Source organism: Tyto alba, unplaced genomic scaffold (genome assembly GCF_018691265.1).
Source record: "Tyto alba isolate M040663 unplaced genomic scaffold, T.alba_DEE_v4.0 Super-Scaffold_41, whole genome shotgun sequence".
NCBI lineage: Eukaryota > Metazoa > Chordata > Aves > Strigiformes > Tytonidae > Tyto > Tyto alba.
In genome coordinates this window covers 214957-227913 of record NW_024881317.1, presented here as the reverse complement: position 1 = coordinate 227913, position 12957 = coordinate 214957, and the positions used below count along the sequence as shown (strand labels likewise).

Here is a 12957-nt window from a genome sequence, read left to right as displayed (position 1 = left end):
CAGAGTATGACATACCCAGTACCATTTGCTTCCTCTTAGTGTGCTCCCTCTGGGCATGTTTGTGATGCACACCTTCTCCCCAGCACTTGTGACACAAGGAGCATCATACACACTCCTTGGCAGTTCCATGACCTACCTGCAGGTTCTCCCCCCACTGAGACTTCCCTTCCAAGAGCGCATCCAGCACTGCACGGCTTGGTTCTCCATTGGCTGCATCATTCCCACTCACAACATAATATGATGCTCGAACCCGCTTGAAGAACTCTGGATCTGTGTTCTTTCCACTGCAATGGTTGGGGATGTATGCCAAATCCACATAGACAGGTGGACCCATGGACACAGGCAAATTGCTCTTAGGACTATTGGAAGCTTTGGAAAAAAGAAAACAGGCTATCAAAACCCTGCTGGAAAGGACAAACACTCAAGTTGACACCGAAGGGCTTGAATTCCAGAAAGGTTTTTCCCTGCAGCTGCAGCAACAAAGTTAAGATTTATCCAGGCTCTGTTGCTCAGAGGTGACCTGGGTGCATTTCTGGGCCAGCAGTCACAGCTCTTGGGAGGGAAAGGGAGTTCTGCTGTCCTTTGGGGAGGGACTGGAAGGCTTTAGGCTCAGAAGCCTTTCCTGGGGAAGGGAATAATAAAAAAAAAATCTCCATTATTAGCTTTTGCAGAGTTGTCGTCCCAATCAATATTTAGTCCTAATTTTTGTTGTCTAATGACCTACATTTGCTAAAGAAACCTGTTCTGATGGCCTTTATAATGCTATCCTAGGGTATTTCAGTAGGCTTTCTGGAAGCTCCATCCTGGCTTTCTGCCATCCCTGTGAATTGCTGCTATTCCAAAGACTCTACTGCTCTTTCCTATCAACCTTTTGTACCTCTTTTCTTCTTGTGTTGCTACTTACATTTAGGAGATGAGAGATGGTCAAACAAGAGTTGTTATACTCAACAATACATACACAACCCCTAGGAGGACTGTCCCTTCTCTCCCTCCTGCCCTCTGTGCAATCACAGAGGCCTCTGTCCTCTTTTTCCTTCTATGTACTGTCTCTGACTAGTCTCTTCTGTGAGCAAAAAGCCACTAATGACTAGCATGGACAATTTGTCATGCTGCCTAGCTGCTACACAAACAAAAAATCCCTACCTGTCTGAGTCAGTCTTACAGACGTCTAGTCCTCATCCCAAGTTTGATTTGGGCTACTCACAGCACTGCTCCATGCACAACCTCTACATCCTATATCTTTATCCCAGCCCTCCCTTCAGCCTCACATATCCAGGCACAGCATCTTGCGAGTCCTTTCTGTGCAGTGCCTTCAAGACATGACCTCACACACATACACACACACCCCACAGCTCTCCCTGTAGTGCCTGTTCAGCGCCCTGTGTGTGGTACCCATCTTGGCTTAACATTTCAGAGGAAATGACATATCTGTCCATTGTGGTGTCCTGTTATTCTGACATTTATCTCAGTCTAATGCAATGCACTTACCCCACTCATAGGCTGAGAGGTTGCCCATCTTTGTAAAACACACATGTATGTTGTCCTGCAATTGCTGGCATTTCTTTGACAGCACCCACCTCTGAATACCTACTGCTCCTCCACAGAAGTAGACCCTGCGTGGAACTGAATATTGGCCTATAAAGTTCTGAATTAGGTCTCCCAGGTTTCACTCTCTTCAGAGGTGATTGCGTTCAACTCTACAGAGGTTGAGAGTTTTCCTGAAGGCTTTGATCTTTTTAAGTGATCTGTGTGACAACCCCTCTACCTTACCACTACTTGTAACTTTTTATGCCTGACTGGGAAGTCCTATTCTCTGTTCGACATTTAATCCAGTGCTCTTTCTTTGTGTTGGACCTAAAGAGAAAATGCATGCTTAAGGAAGAATTTCTTACCAGGGTTTGTTTTGATGCCATTAACAAGGCTCTTGCCAGGATTGCTGTGACTACTCCGGGATAACTCATCCTCTGTGTGAGGAGGCTGCACCAGTGCACTACGTGGTTTGGGCTTCTCTCCTCCATCTCTTTCTTTTTTGGCAGCAGTGGCAGATTTTGGAGATTTGTCCGATGGCTGTTTCACAGGAGTGGGTGAACGTTTACCTTTCACATCTAATTTCCGGGCAGGTGAGGAAGATTTGGGTTTGCTTAAAGGCTTCCTCACACCTTTGTTCTTTTCTTTTATGTCTTTCTTGGAAATTTTATCAGTTCTGCTCATGCTTTGCTCATTTACCAACATATCAGGGTCTACCATGCAGACATCAGGGTGAGGAGGATGGGGATGGGGATCTACCATTGGAACAGGCTGTGGATCATGGCTGGACCTAGAACTGGCATGGTGAGCATTCCCAACAGCTTTGTCCACTGGGAGGAAATCGGCATCTTCATCTGAGTCCATGTTGGCATCTGCTGTGATGGATGGACATTCTTCTGTCTCAGGTGGGACGTCTGAGTCTGACTGGGAGGTTCCAGAATCACTCACTGATGTTGGAGGGGTTTCCTCCACTGTGGCACTTTGCATGGGGCTACTAACAGTGTGGGGTGGTCTTCCTTGTACTGAAGGATGACCGTCCTCCTGTGAGAGGTCACTATCTTCAGAGAGCTCATGAGGGCTCGGGTTGATGAATGAGGGAGAGAGCTCTCCCTTCCTGTGCTTGAATTCACATGAGGAATATCTCTGTCCACAACCAAAACTGCCTCCTAAATGTGGCTCCATCTCATGAGAAGCATCTCCATGGTCCTCTGCTTTTCCACCCCTCTGCGCATCTGGGAAAAAGGGCTGGAAACTGCGTTCAGGGGACATCAGAGAGGAAGGACGGCTCTGCCTCTCTGTGTCCTCTTTGCCTGCGCATGAAGAAAAACTGCTGTCAGAATCAGGATACGCTTTTTCATCTTTTGCCTCTGCTGCATGGTATGTACTTTGGAAAGCTTGCAGACTGGTGCTCACCTCTGTTGGACCATTGGCTGTGGTTTCATCTTCATGCTGATGATGAGGAAATGATGTCAACACGTCAGGGAGAGATGTCAGTGTCATCAGCTGTTCTGCAAATGGTGGCTTCTGCTCTGGACTGCTTACACAGGGTTGCCGTTTTTTCTCTGCAAAGAATGGTGTGGGCTGTGAACTCTGGCACTCCTTTCTGCACGGCGAAATGCTGTCACCCATGCCACTTGTGAATGGAGAACCTTGCTCTTCAGCAAACACAAAGTCTTTGGTTCCAACTGTATGTGTTTTCGCAGCATTATCTGGAATCTGTGGAGACACATCCCAAAGACTCCTGGTACTTGGCTCCGCTCCTGCACCTGTGTATGTGGAAAGCATATGGGAGTAGAAACTTTCGGCTGTAGTTGGTATGACAGGAGTGGTAGCTTCAGATGAAGGTTCCTCTGACAGGCTGGAAGAGTCATCCTTCAGCTGCTGTTGGGTTACAGACTCTCTTTCCACAGCTTTGGAGAACAACTTATCTTCTTCATATGGACTCAGTGGTGAGAATTTAGTAAAAGTTGAGTCAAGGCTGCTGATTTTCTCAGAAACCTCCAAATACTCATCTTTCTTCCCCTGGTCTGAGAGCAAAGCACAAGGAGCCTTTAAAGGAAGAGAGATATCCCGTAAATAGCTTGCTGAGGCTTGCTCGTGTCTGAACACACTGGATGTTTCACTCTTTCCTAGCAGGGAGCATTCAAATCCAGAAGAGCTATCCATCACTCTTCCCTCTACTACTGGGCTCTTTTTGTATGCCTCGTTCTGTTTTCCAGAAGCAGATTTCAAGTATATGGCTTGCTCTTGGCACTCCGAGACCACCATGGCACTTGGGTAATCTGTTACACAGAAATGTGATTCCTTTGTGGAATTTTCAGCAACTTCTCTCTTTTCTGAAGTATCTTGCCTTAAATGGCACATTTCTGAAGCCTGCTCATTTCTGCCTATGTCTGGCAGGTCACTGTAACCAGCGACATATGTCCCCATAACAGTAGCTGGTGCAGTTTTCCTACTTCCATATTCCTCTTTCCACCCTGGATCAGAGGGTGAAGAGGCAGTAGAACTGGGTGAAATGGACTCCTGACCCTTGCTTTGCAGAAGGGGCTCTGATATGTGAAACTTGTCCATTGCTGAGATGTGTGCATAGACTGTGCCTGCAGCTTCATCAGGGCTGTGCAGTTTAGACTCCTTTTCAGATTTCTCCTTAGCACCTTTTTCTAACTCTGAGTCACTCATGCTTTCTTCCCCTCGACTTGCTTTGTCATAGTATGTATCTTTGGGATTTGGGCTTTCAGATTTTAGGGACAGAGATACCTGCTCCTGGCTAGACAAAATCATGTTCTCATCTGGACAAGCAGCAGCAATATAGGCAGCTGATTTTTCTTGATAAAATATATCAGTCATGTCTGTGGGAGAGGTGAATGCTGTGCTTGTGGATGAGGGGTGTAGTTCAGAGTCCAGTTTTTCTGGTAAAGCAGAAGACACCTTTAGTTTTTCCTGTCCTTCAGATATCCGAGGCTTATCTGTTTCAGACAAGGGCAAGTATCTTTCATGGATGTCTGTATAGTCAAAGGCTGAATCTGCTTTATCTTTAGGGGATGCTGGAGATGACAACTCCTTCTCAGCAGAGGTATAAAGGCAGGACTCTTCTTCCTTTGCAGAGACGTGAAAACTTTGACCTTTTTGAGAGATCGGTGCTGTTGCTGGCACCTTGTCTGTGTGACCTGGGCTGTCCGCACCCTTGGGTGTGAAGGGGGAGGGTCCAGCTCCAGACACAATTATCTTCTCATATATGTCAGCATACTTGAAAGTTCTTTCATCAGGGTAGGGAGTGGGTTCTCTTTCTTCGTGGTCTTGTCTTGCAGAACTGTCATCTCCTCTGGGTCTGCACACCCCTTCCTCATGGGAATAAGGCTCAGGGGAGCTCCTGGAATAGGTCTCTGGAGGATATGCCACTTGGCTGGCAGAGCCCACAGCCTCAGCATGGCCCATGGCAGCACTGCTTTTTTGACAAAGGCCTTGTCCTAGAGGGGAGTGTGCAAGCTGCCCTGACGCTGCAGCACTTTCTTCTGCGGATGCTGCTATATATTCATATTCTGCTGGTCTTGTAGATTGTAACAGAGTAGATGCTGCTGCCATCTGCTCTTTTCTTCCCATAGAGTCATACAGACCCTCAGTGGATTTGCCGTCATCCTTTCTATCTAACTTGTATTTACAGTCTATTTCCTGAAGCAAACCACTGATGTCTGATTTCTTCTCTGTGTCCTTTGATGGGACTGCCTTCTGTAAAGGTGGCTGGCACTGATCTAGCTTGTAAGGCCTTTCCGTTCCTGGTGGTGTGCCGATCTCCTTTTCCAGAGCGGGAGCCGTTACAGACAGGGGAGATGCTGTCAGTGCTTGGTCTAGTGACTTTGCATAGATATCTAGGGCGGCTTTCTCCTCCTCATCTAAGTAGGAGTAATTTTGTTTAGATGTCAGCAACAATTCTTGCCTTTCTTTGTCTCCATCTATTCCATGATTTTCCTCACCAGAGACATATCGAGAAGACAGAGAGCTTTCCATTTTTGTTCTTTCTGGGAAAGTGATATCAGCAGGAACTATTTCCACTTTCTTTGTTTCTGATGTAGGTTTGGCACTCTTCTGTGTGTCTTCTTTGTAATCATATGATTCCATCTTTAAACATTCTGCTTCTCCTTGCAGTTGCACAGGTTTGCCTTCAGCATGATGGAGATCCTCATCCTCCTCGTCGGGTAACTGCCCTCCTCTTACAGTCTCTCTCCCTTCCTGAAGATACCCATATGCAGAGCCCCATGCTTCACTTTCTGCTCTTCTCTGGGTGTGACTGCCAGGCACTGCAGGAGACAGGATGTCCTCCTCTCCCATTTTAGGAAGGGATTTTTTTTCATATTCTGGTACCTCATCCAAGAATGTGCTCTCTCTCTCTTTATCGTATCTCTGCCGCCTTCCCTGAACAGGGATCTCCTCCACTTCTTCTGGAAACCACACTTTCTTCTCGTAACTTAAATCTTTCAGGTAAAAGTCTTCCATTTCTGGAGATTTTTCTTCTTGAGCTTCCTTGAACCTGAAAGATTTTACATCTTCAGAAGAAACATGTGGAGATGTTTCATCCTCGGTTGGGCTAGATTCTGTAAGGTGTAAGCCTTTTGCATCTGGTGATACTTCCTGAGAATCCAAGCCTGCAGTTCTTCCCCTAAATGGGCCCTTTTCTGCTACAGAAAATAAACTATCATCTGGAGATGTTTCTTCAGTTGAAGTATCTCTGGGTGATGTGTCTTTAACTGAGCAACTTTCTGGGCAAGGAAAAGATTTTGACACTTCTTTCATGAGTTCTTTGGCAGAAATCGTCTGTGATTTTTCATATGTAGCTGGGCTCTGCTCTATGATATCCATGGCTTTCACTGGGAATTTGTCAGTAAAGTCAGACATAGTTTTTTCTTTTGCAGGGATCTCTTCTATGAAGCTAAGAGATTTGACGTCTTCTGGAGAAATTCCTTTAACAAAAAGGTCTGAAGAGAATTCCTTGCTAGGACTCTCAGTGAGAGAAATGGATTTGGTCTCTTCTGGAGAAATGTCTTTAATGGAAACATGTGAAGATTTTTCTTCTTCTGAGGTGTCTCCAGTGAAATATTGCAGTTTTCCGTCTTCAGCGGTCACTCCCTTAACAGAAATATCTGAGGATTTTTCTTTACCAATACTTTCTTCCGTAAAAGAAAGTGATTTGGTGTCATCTGGTGAAAATTGTGAAGATTTGTCACTTTCAGACTTGCTTTGGCTTGTGAACTGTGGAGGATCCACATCTCCTAGAGATGTTTCTGTGGTAGAGAATGGTTCAAAGGACAAGTGTTTTGAAAATCCCATTAAACTTTCTGCCATGGTTTTAGTTCCTTCCTCTTTTTCTGTCTTCAGAGACACATCTGCGCTGGGATGGGGCAGCATGGGTCGTTCTTCCTCCTCCCCTATCACCACCGTGTCCTGCTTGTGGTAGGAAAGCCAGGGCAGCTCCTCCTTCCCCACGGGTTCTTCCTGCACCTCCTCCTCAGGAGACACTGGAACACTACCACCCAAGTCCAGCTTGTGCTGTACAGGTCCAGGCACTTCTTTTTCATGTCTGTATTTAGCTGCAGATATCTCGTCCTCTCTGAGAGGTTCACCCTTGGCTCCCTTCACCACAGCAGAAGTTTGGCCTTCCAATTTCTTTGCAGCAGCATCTGTTTGCTTTTCAAATAGATCTGAATCTGTTTCTAGTTTTTCCTCCACTGGAGACTGGTGGAAAGGTGTGTGTCCTGCACTAGTGGGGCCAGATGGGGTGGGAGAGGCCATTTTGACTGTACTGTCGTCAGGACTCATGCATCGTTCTTCAGCCTCTGCAGAGTCAACCTGGGAAAACGGTGTTTCTTCAGCGGATAATGGCAGACTAGAAGTGTGCATCGCTTCCATGGGAACACTGATTAACACATTATCAGGACATCCTTGATGAGCAAACATGGGAGCATCGTAATGCCCTCTGAGGTTCTCAGGCATTTCAATATTTGGAGTCCCATCTTCTTCTTCCTCTTCATCTTCTGCCTCTTCATGAAGCTCCTTTTTTTGAGCTTCCAGTTTTCTCTCTCCTTCTGCTATTGCATGGAAATCTTCAGGGGGTGGAGATTTAAAACATTTGTCTTCCTCCAAGGATGATGTGGGAGAAATTGTGCCAGCAGAGGGAACATAGTCGAGACCTTGGGTTGCTTCAGTCCGAGAGGAGGGCATGCTGTTTACTGTGTCTAGAAGTAAAGAGCTTTTCCCAGTCTCTTCTGTTTGTGGTGCTGTTATAGATGCAACAGATTGATCTTCTGCTACTGAAGTTGCAAAAGACGAAAGCTTATCACATTCTGTAATGGAGGTGGCAGAGGATATGTGCTCCTCCTCAGCTAGAGGTGCTGCCACAATGTTTGTAGGATATGCCAGGATTTCAGATTCCTGGCCAGCATAGGCCTTGGCTGAAAGGTCAGCAGTAGGCATGGCCTGTATTCCATGTATTGCTTCAAAAGAGCCTGTGTGGTCAGGAACAGAAATGTCATAGGCATTGACATCATACTTCAAGTGTGGGATCCTCTCTTCCTGTTCATCATGTATCTCTTCATCAGAGATAGTCTGCTCTGTTTCTGAGTAGCCTGGGATAGTTTCATCCTGGATATATGAAACATGTTCTGCTGTTGTTGCTCCTGGTGGGACTGGCAGACTGTTCAGATAGGACTCTTCCTTTGTTATGTCCTTTCCAAGTAACTTGTTTTTCTCACCCATGTCACTAAATTCTTTTTCCTTTTCTGTAGTGGTAAATGTTTTGTCCTTCCTCTCATCCTGATTCAGCTCATAGAAGCCTCTATTCTTTTCCACCTTTTCCTCTGCCTTCATGTGCTGTTCTTCCTTTTCTTCTAGTTCTGCCTTTTCTATCACATCTTCTCTCTTTTCCTTCTCACCCTCTTCCTGTGCCTCTGTTCCCTCAATATACTTTTCACTAGTCTTTGTTTCTGCTTCCCTCTGTTTTCTGTCCAAAAAGATTTTACCTTCTTCCTCTTTTTCTTCCTCTCTGAATGCTGATGACCAAACACCCGTTGCTAAGAGATCTATCTGTGATGGTACCTGTTCTTTGTCTAGAAACAGTTGAACTTCCTTGTCCTGCTCAGCTTTTCCCTCACAGTATCTCATGTCACGATTTTCATCTATTGTTCGTCTTTCATCCTCTATTTTTTCACCTTGACCTGATCTCAGTTCTAGCTGATGGACAGCCTTTTCCTCTGCTGGTGATTCTTTTTCCATATCAGTAGTAGTTATTCCTTCATCAGGAATGTTTGTTTTCAAAAACATATCCACTTCAAGGCAACCCTGAGCAATCATGTCAGCAGAGTCTTTTATCTCTGTTTCGGGTACTCTCATAATCTTATCACTAACTTCAATATCAGACATTTCTTGAGTCATCTGCAAGGCCCCTTTCTCCTCATGCTTCAGTTCCTCAAAGTCCTTTGTAAGATCTTCTGGTGAGGACAGGACTAACCTCTGTTCAGCTACGGAAGTCTCTCCTGCCTCCACCTGTACAGGCACCTTCTCCATTGGTGATGTCTTCAGGTCAGCAGGTACGTCCTTTTCAGGTTTGACTTTCATCTTCTCAGTTTTGAGTCTGCCTGGAACTTTTGCCTTATATAATGTTTTTCTTACTTCTGGGGTAAATGGTTTTAAGTCTGGTTTAGGAAGTTTTTTGGGCTCTGGTTTGGTTTCTTTCTTTTTATCCTCTTTTTTAGAATCTTTTTTTTCCTCTTTCTTTCCATCATCTTTTTTTAAGTCCTTTTTCTCCTTTTTAACCTCTTTCTTTTCTTTGTCCTTCTTCTCCTCCAGTTTGGATACTTTCTCTTTGAGATGCTTTTTTCCAACCTTGTCTTTTGCCAATTTTCTTTTCTCAGCTTTGAGAGCATCACTTGTTTCTGTCTTTATCTTTTCATGTTTAACAGGTTTCTCGGGAATTTTCTCTGAGTGTTCTTTAACCTTTTTCTCAATTTTAGCATCCTTTATGACTTCCGGTTTTACCTCCTTAATCCCCTCCTCGACTGCCTCTTCTTTCTTAGCTTGCTTTGTCACAGATGGCTTGGGGGAAGATTTAAGACTCTCTTTACTGTCAGTTCTTTGTTTAATTTTGGTCTGCTTCAGCACGGGTGGAGGTATTCCAGAAGTGATATCTTTCTGAGTAGCCACTGGGTACCTCAGAAAATCCAGGTGCTTGAGTTTCTCAAGACCTTCCAGTATCTTATTTTGTGGAGCATTTCCAGGAAACAAAACCCTTACAATTTTCTCTGTTGGGCTAGCTGGAAGCCACACCACTAGGGCTGTGATGGATGTGAGATAGGGAACAGAAATTTCACCTTCCTTTCCACTTGCAAGAATTATGCCAGTCTTTGCTTTACTATTACCAGCCCATTTCTGCATTAGAAATTGCATTTCTTTACTGTCCTTGACAGGATTCAGTATATACATGTCCAGCTTACCCACTCCCATTTTGTGGAAGAGTGTGATAGGTTCAATGGTACTGCTCACCACCCTGTAGAGAGGCTCTGACTTAATGCCTAGTTTGTTGAGATACTGCAGTGTCAGACAAGCTTCTTCGATGCTCCTCTTTACTTTCATGGATGATTCAGGCATCTTCAGTTTTTCAGGAACATTAAAAAAAACCACTCCTAGCTCAGGAGAAATTAGGTTCTTCATCCAGTCACTGTAGTTGGTAGAGCCCTGGGATTGTTCCTCCTCCTGCTCAGCAACTTTCCTCTGCAGCAGCCCATTGATGCCAGGTAAGTTGTCTGCACCAATATGGGTGAGTAGGATTGAGTCAATCCTATCCAGGTGCCTCACCAGCTTCCAGAAGCAAGATTTCCTGTCAGAGCCACCATCCACAAGGATGTTAAACCCATTGACAGCGAAGAGAGCAGAATCACCTCTTCCCCCAGGGAATATGTAGCAGCAGGGTTTAGAAAGCTTCAAAAAGCCCCCTGAGGTGGGTGGCTCCAGGAGATCAAATGGAGACGGCACGTCAACTGTCTCCGAGATGTATTCTGCAAACTCAGATACCCCATCCATTTCTGGCAGAACCGGATCAGGATTCAGTTTCAGATTGATAATTTCCTGAAATTGAGGATGTCCAAGGTTGCTCCAGTCTCCTTCTCCCAAGCACGACACAGTAAGAGAGGCCTTGATATCTGAATCAGTGTTGCTAAGAATCTGGGTGACCTAATGAGACAAGCACAAACAAATAAAGGTCAAATAGAGCTCTGAGACCAATTCAGCACTTTAAAAAAGATAGCAAGTTAATGCAGAAATACTGAAGACGTCACGAGCGCTTCACTGACAGGAAACACTGGGGGACAGATTGAATAGTCCACGTTGCAAATAGATGCATGGGGCCATGTTCTGCTCTCTTTTTAAATTCTTAATGTTGGTGGGCGGTTGTGCTTCCTGGCTATTGGGAGCACATGGTGACAAGACCTCAGGAAAGAAAATGAAAGCAGGAATCACCTTGTCCTCTTTCCTTACTTCTTCCTATTTAACCTGGGGTATCAGACCCTGGCTTTTGATACCTTTTGAGATACCCTTTTCAATGCTAAGCATCATTGTCTGAATTTATCCTCACTCATTGGCTAGTGAACGATCATATAGCACTTTGTGCAGTTTTAGTGCCATAGCACATTCTTTTTTATTCAGATTAATTTTCTTTCCTGGAACCTATTCTGAAAGTCATGATTCCATCTCTGATATACATATGGGGTTGGGTACATGCTACATGATTAATAAGTAGGACTACGATTCCAAGGCTCCTTAGAGCTATGCTGAACATATCCTGAGCAAAGAAGCAAAGAAGCATTAAACCTAAACTTCCTAAGTATCTGGAATGAGATTTGTACACTTCTTTACACTGTGTTCTCTTGCTTAGACAGCCCTTAATTGGCTAGTTAGTGTTCAAATAAATGGGTACCAGAAATAAATGAGAACAATCAGCCTAAAATAAATGAAGGTGGGCAGATTTACCGATGTAATTACAACAACAAAATATCACCCAGCCATTCCTGCAGCAACTGTACCTTCTATCAGAGACATTCTAAACATCTGGCACACAATGATTAGTGGTAGTATGGCTTATCAAAAACTGAAGCAGCATATCTGTATTGACGACAAGCTCCAATAGAAAGAGACTTTAAAGCCTCTCAGGAAAGCTACAGTACACCCAGATAAGATAATTAGCATTGGAGCTGGGGTTCAGAGATGTCCTATAAGGTATTCAAGACCCCACTGGACAAAGCCCTGAGCAATCTTGCCTAAATTCAGTGCTGACCCTGCCCTATGTAGGATGTTGGACTATAGACCTCTCAAGTGCCCTTCCTACCTGAATGATTCTGCTATGCTATGATTAAATAATGACATTTTTAGTTATTTAATCATCATGTAGTTACTTAATCAGCATTTAGTCATCCCCTTATCATCTTTACGTACCCCTAATGAATGCTCTGAACCTCGTAAACATCTTATGCTTGCTGGACTGACTGTGAAGCTAAGAGAAATACCCACATTTACTAGGGTGATGATGGCCTCTGTTAGATGTTTTTTGGAAGCTGCTCACAGATATTTTAAGACCTGCTTTAAGAAAGTGCCTGTCCGCTGCAGAGCCAGTCTGGAAGGTTATTTCAAGCTGAGCACTTAAATGTGGAATCACCGTTGCCTGCCACCTTGAAAAACTTAAGCCCGGGAACTAAAGCAAGATGCCCAAGACTGTAGCATGAATTATTTATGGTGTGCTATTTTTTGCTGGATTTCAAGCCCATTCCTCTGCGGATCTGCCATCTGAAGGAACGGCGCAGGCTGCATTGCTCTATCATGCATTCTTAACAGAAGGGGACACACTGACTTACTGCTCACACTCACCTCTGGTTCTGAAAGTATCTCAGCAAACTTCTGGTAAGTGAAGGTCCCTGTCTGCAGGATCAAGTCTCCTTCCTGGTCTGAGCTCTGACCACAGAAGATCAGTAGTTTGTGGGCTGATGAATCACACACCAGTGAGCGAACCTGTTACCATGAAACAGAGTATTGCAGTCAAAAAGTTATCTGTATTCCTCACCAGCACCCAGAAACCCAGTCACATGGACAGGTGATATTTACACATTATTCACAAATAGCCAAAACATAAGTTGTCTACTTCCAAGAGAGTAGGTTATTGAAGAGGGAAGACACTGTTACTGCCTGCCCAACACAGCTCCATGTCAAATTATAATTCACATTGAGATAGTAGCCCAGTGCTAAGAGAAAATATTTGGTGTTACACTGCTATGCAAGAGGTCAGAACATTTAGACTCTCATCAGACTAGGAATGCTCAAGGTTCAGAAGCCCTCCACATTGTTTGCTAGGAAACTCTACAAGGTCCTGAGAAATCCTTAAAATTGGGCAATTCTGAG

General features: G+C 44.6%; 1 protein-coding gene across 2 annotated transcripts in view; it reads right to left on the bottom strand.

Annotated features, from left to right (window-relative positions):
• The window catches only part of MAP1A (microtubule associated protein 1A), a 74323-nt gene that overhangs the window by 4457 nt on the left and 56909 nt on the right, over positions 1-12957 (bottom strand). For both annotated transcript variants that reach the window (XM_033011833.2, XM_033011834.2), the window contains 3 exons: positions 12430-12570; positions 1893-10743; positions 137-369 (listed from right to left, as the gene is read on the bottom strand). In XM_033011833.2, coding sequence (XP_032867724.2) covers positions 137-369; positions 1893-10743; positions 12430-12570 — 9225 coding nt within the window. The remainder of the gene's footprint in view (positions 1-136; positions 370-1892; positions 10744-12429; positions 12571-12957) is intronic.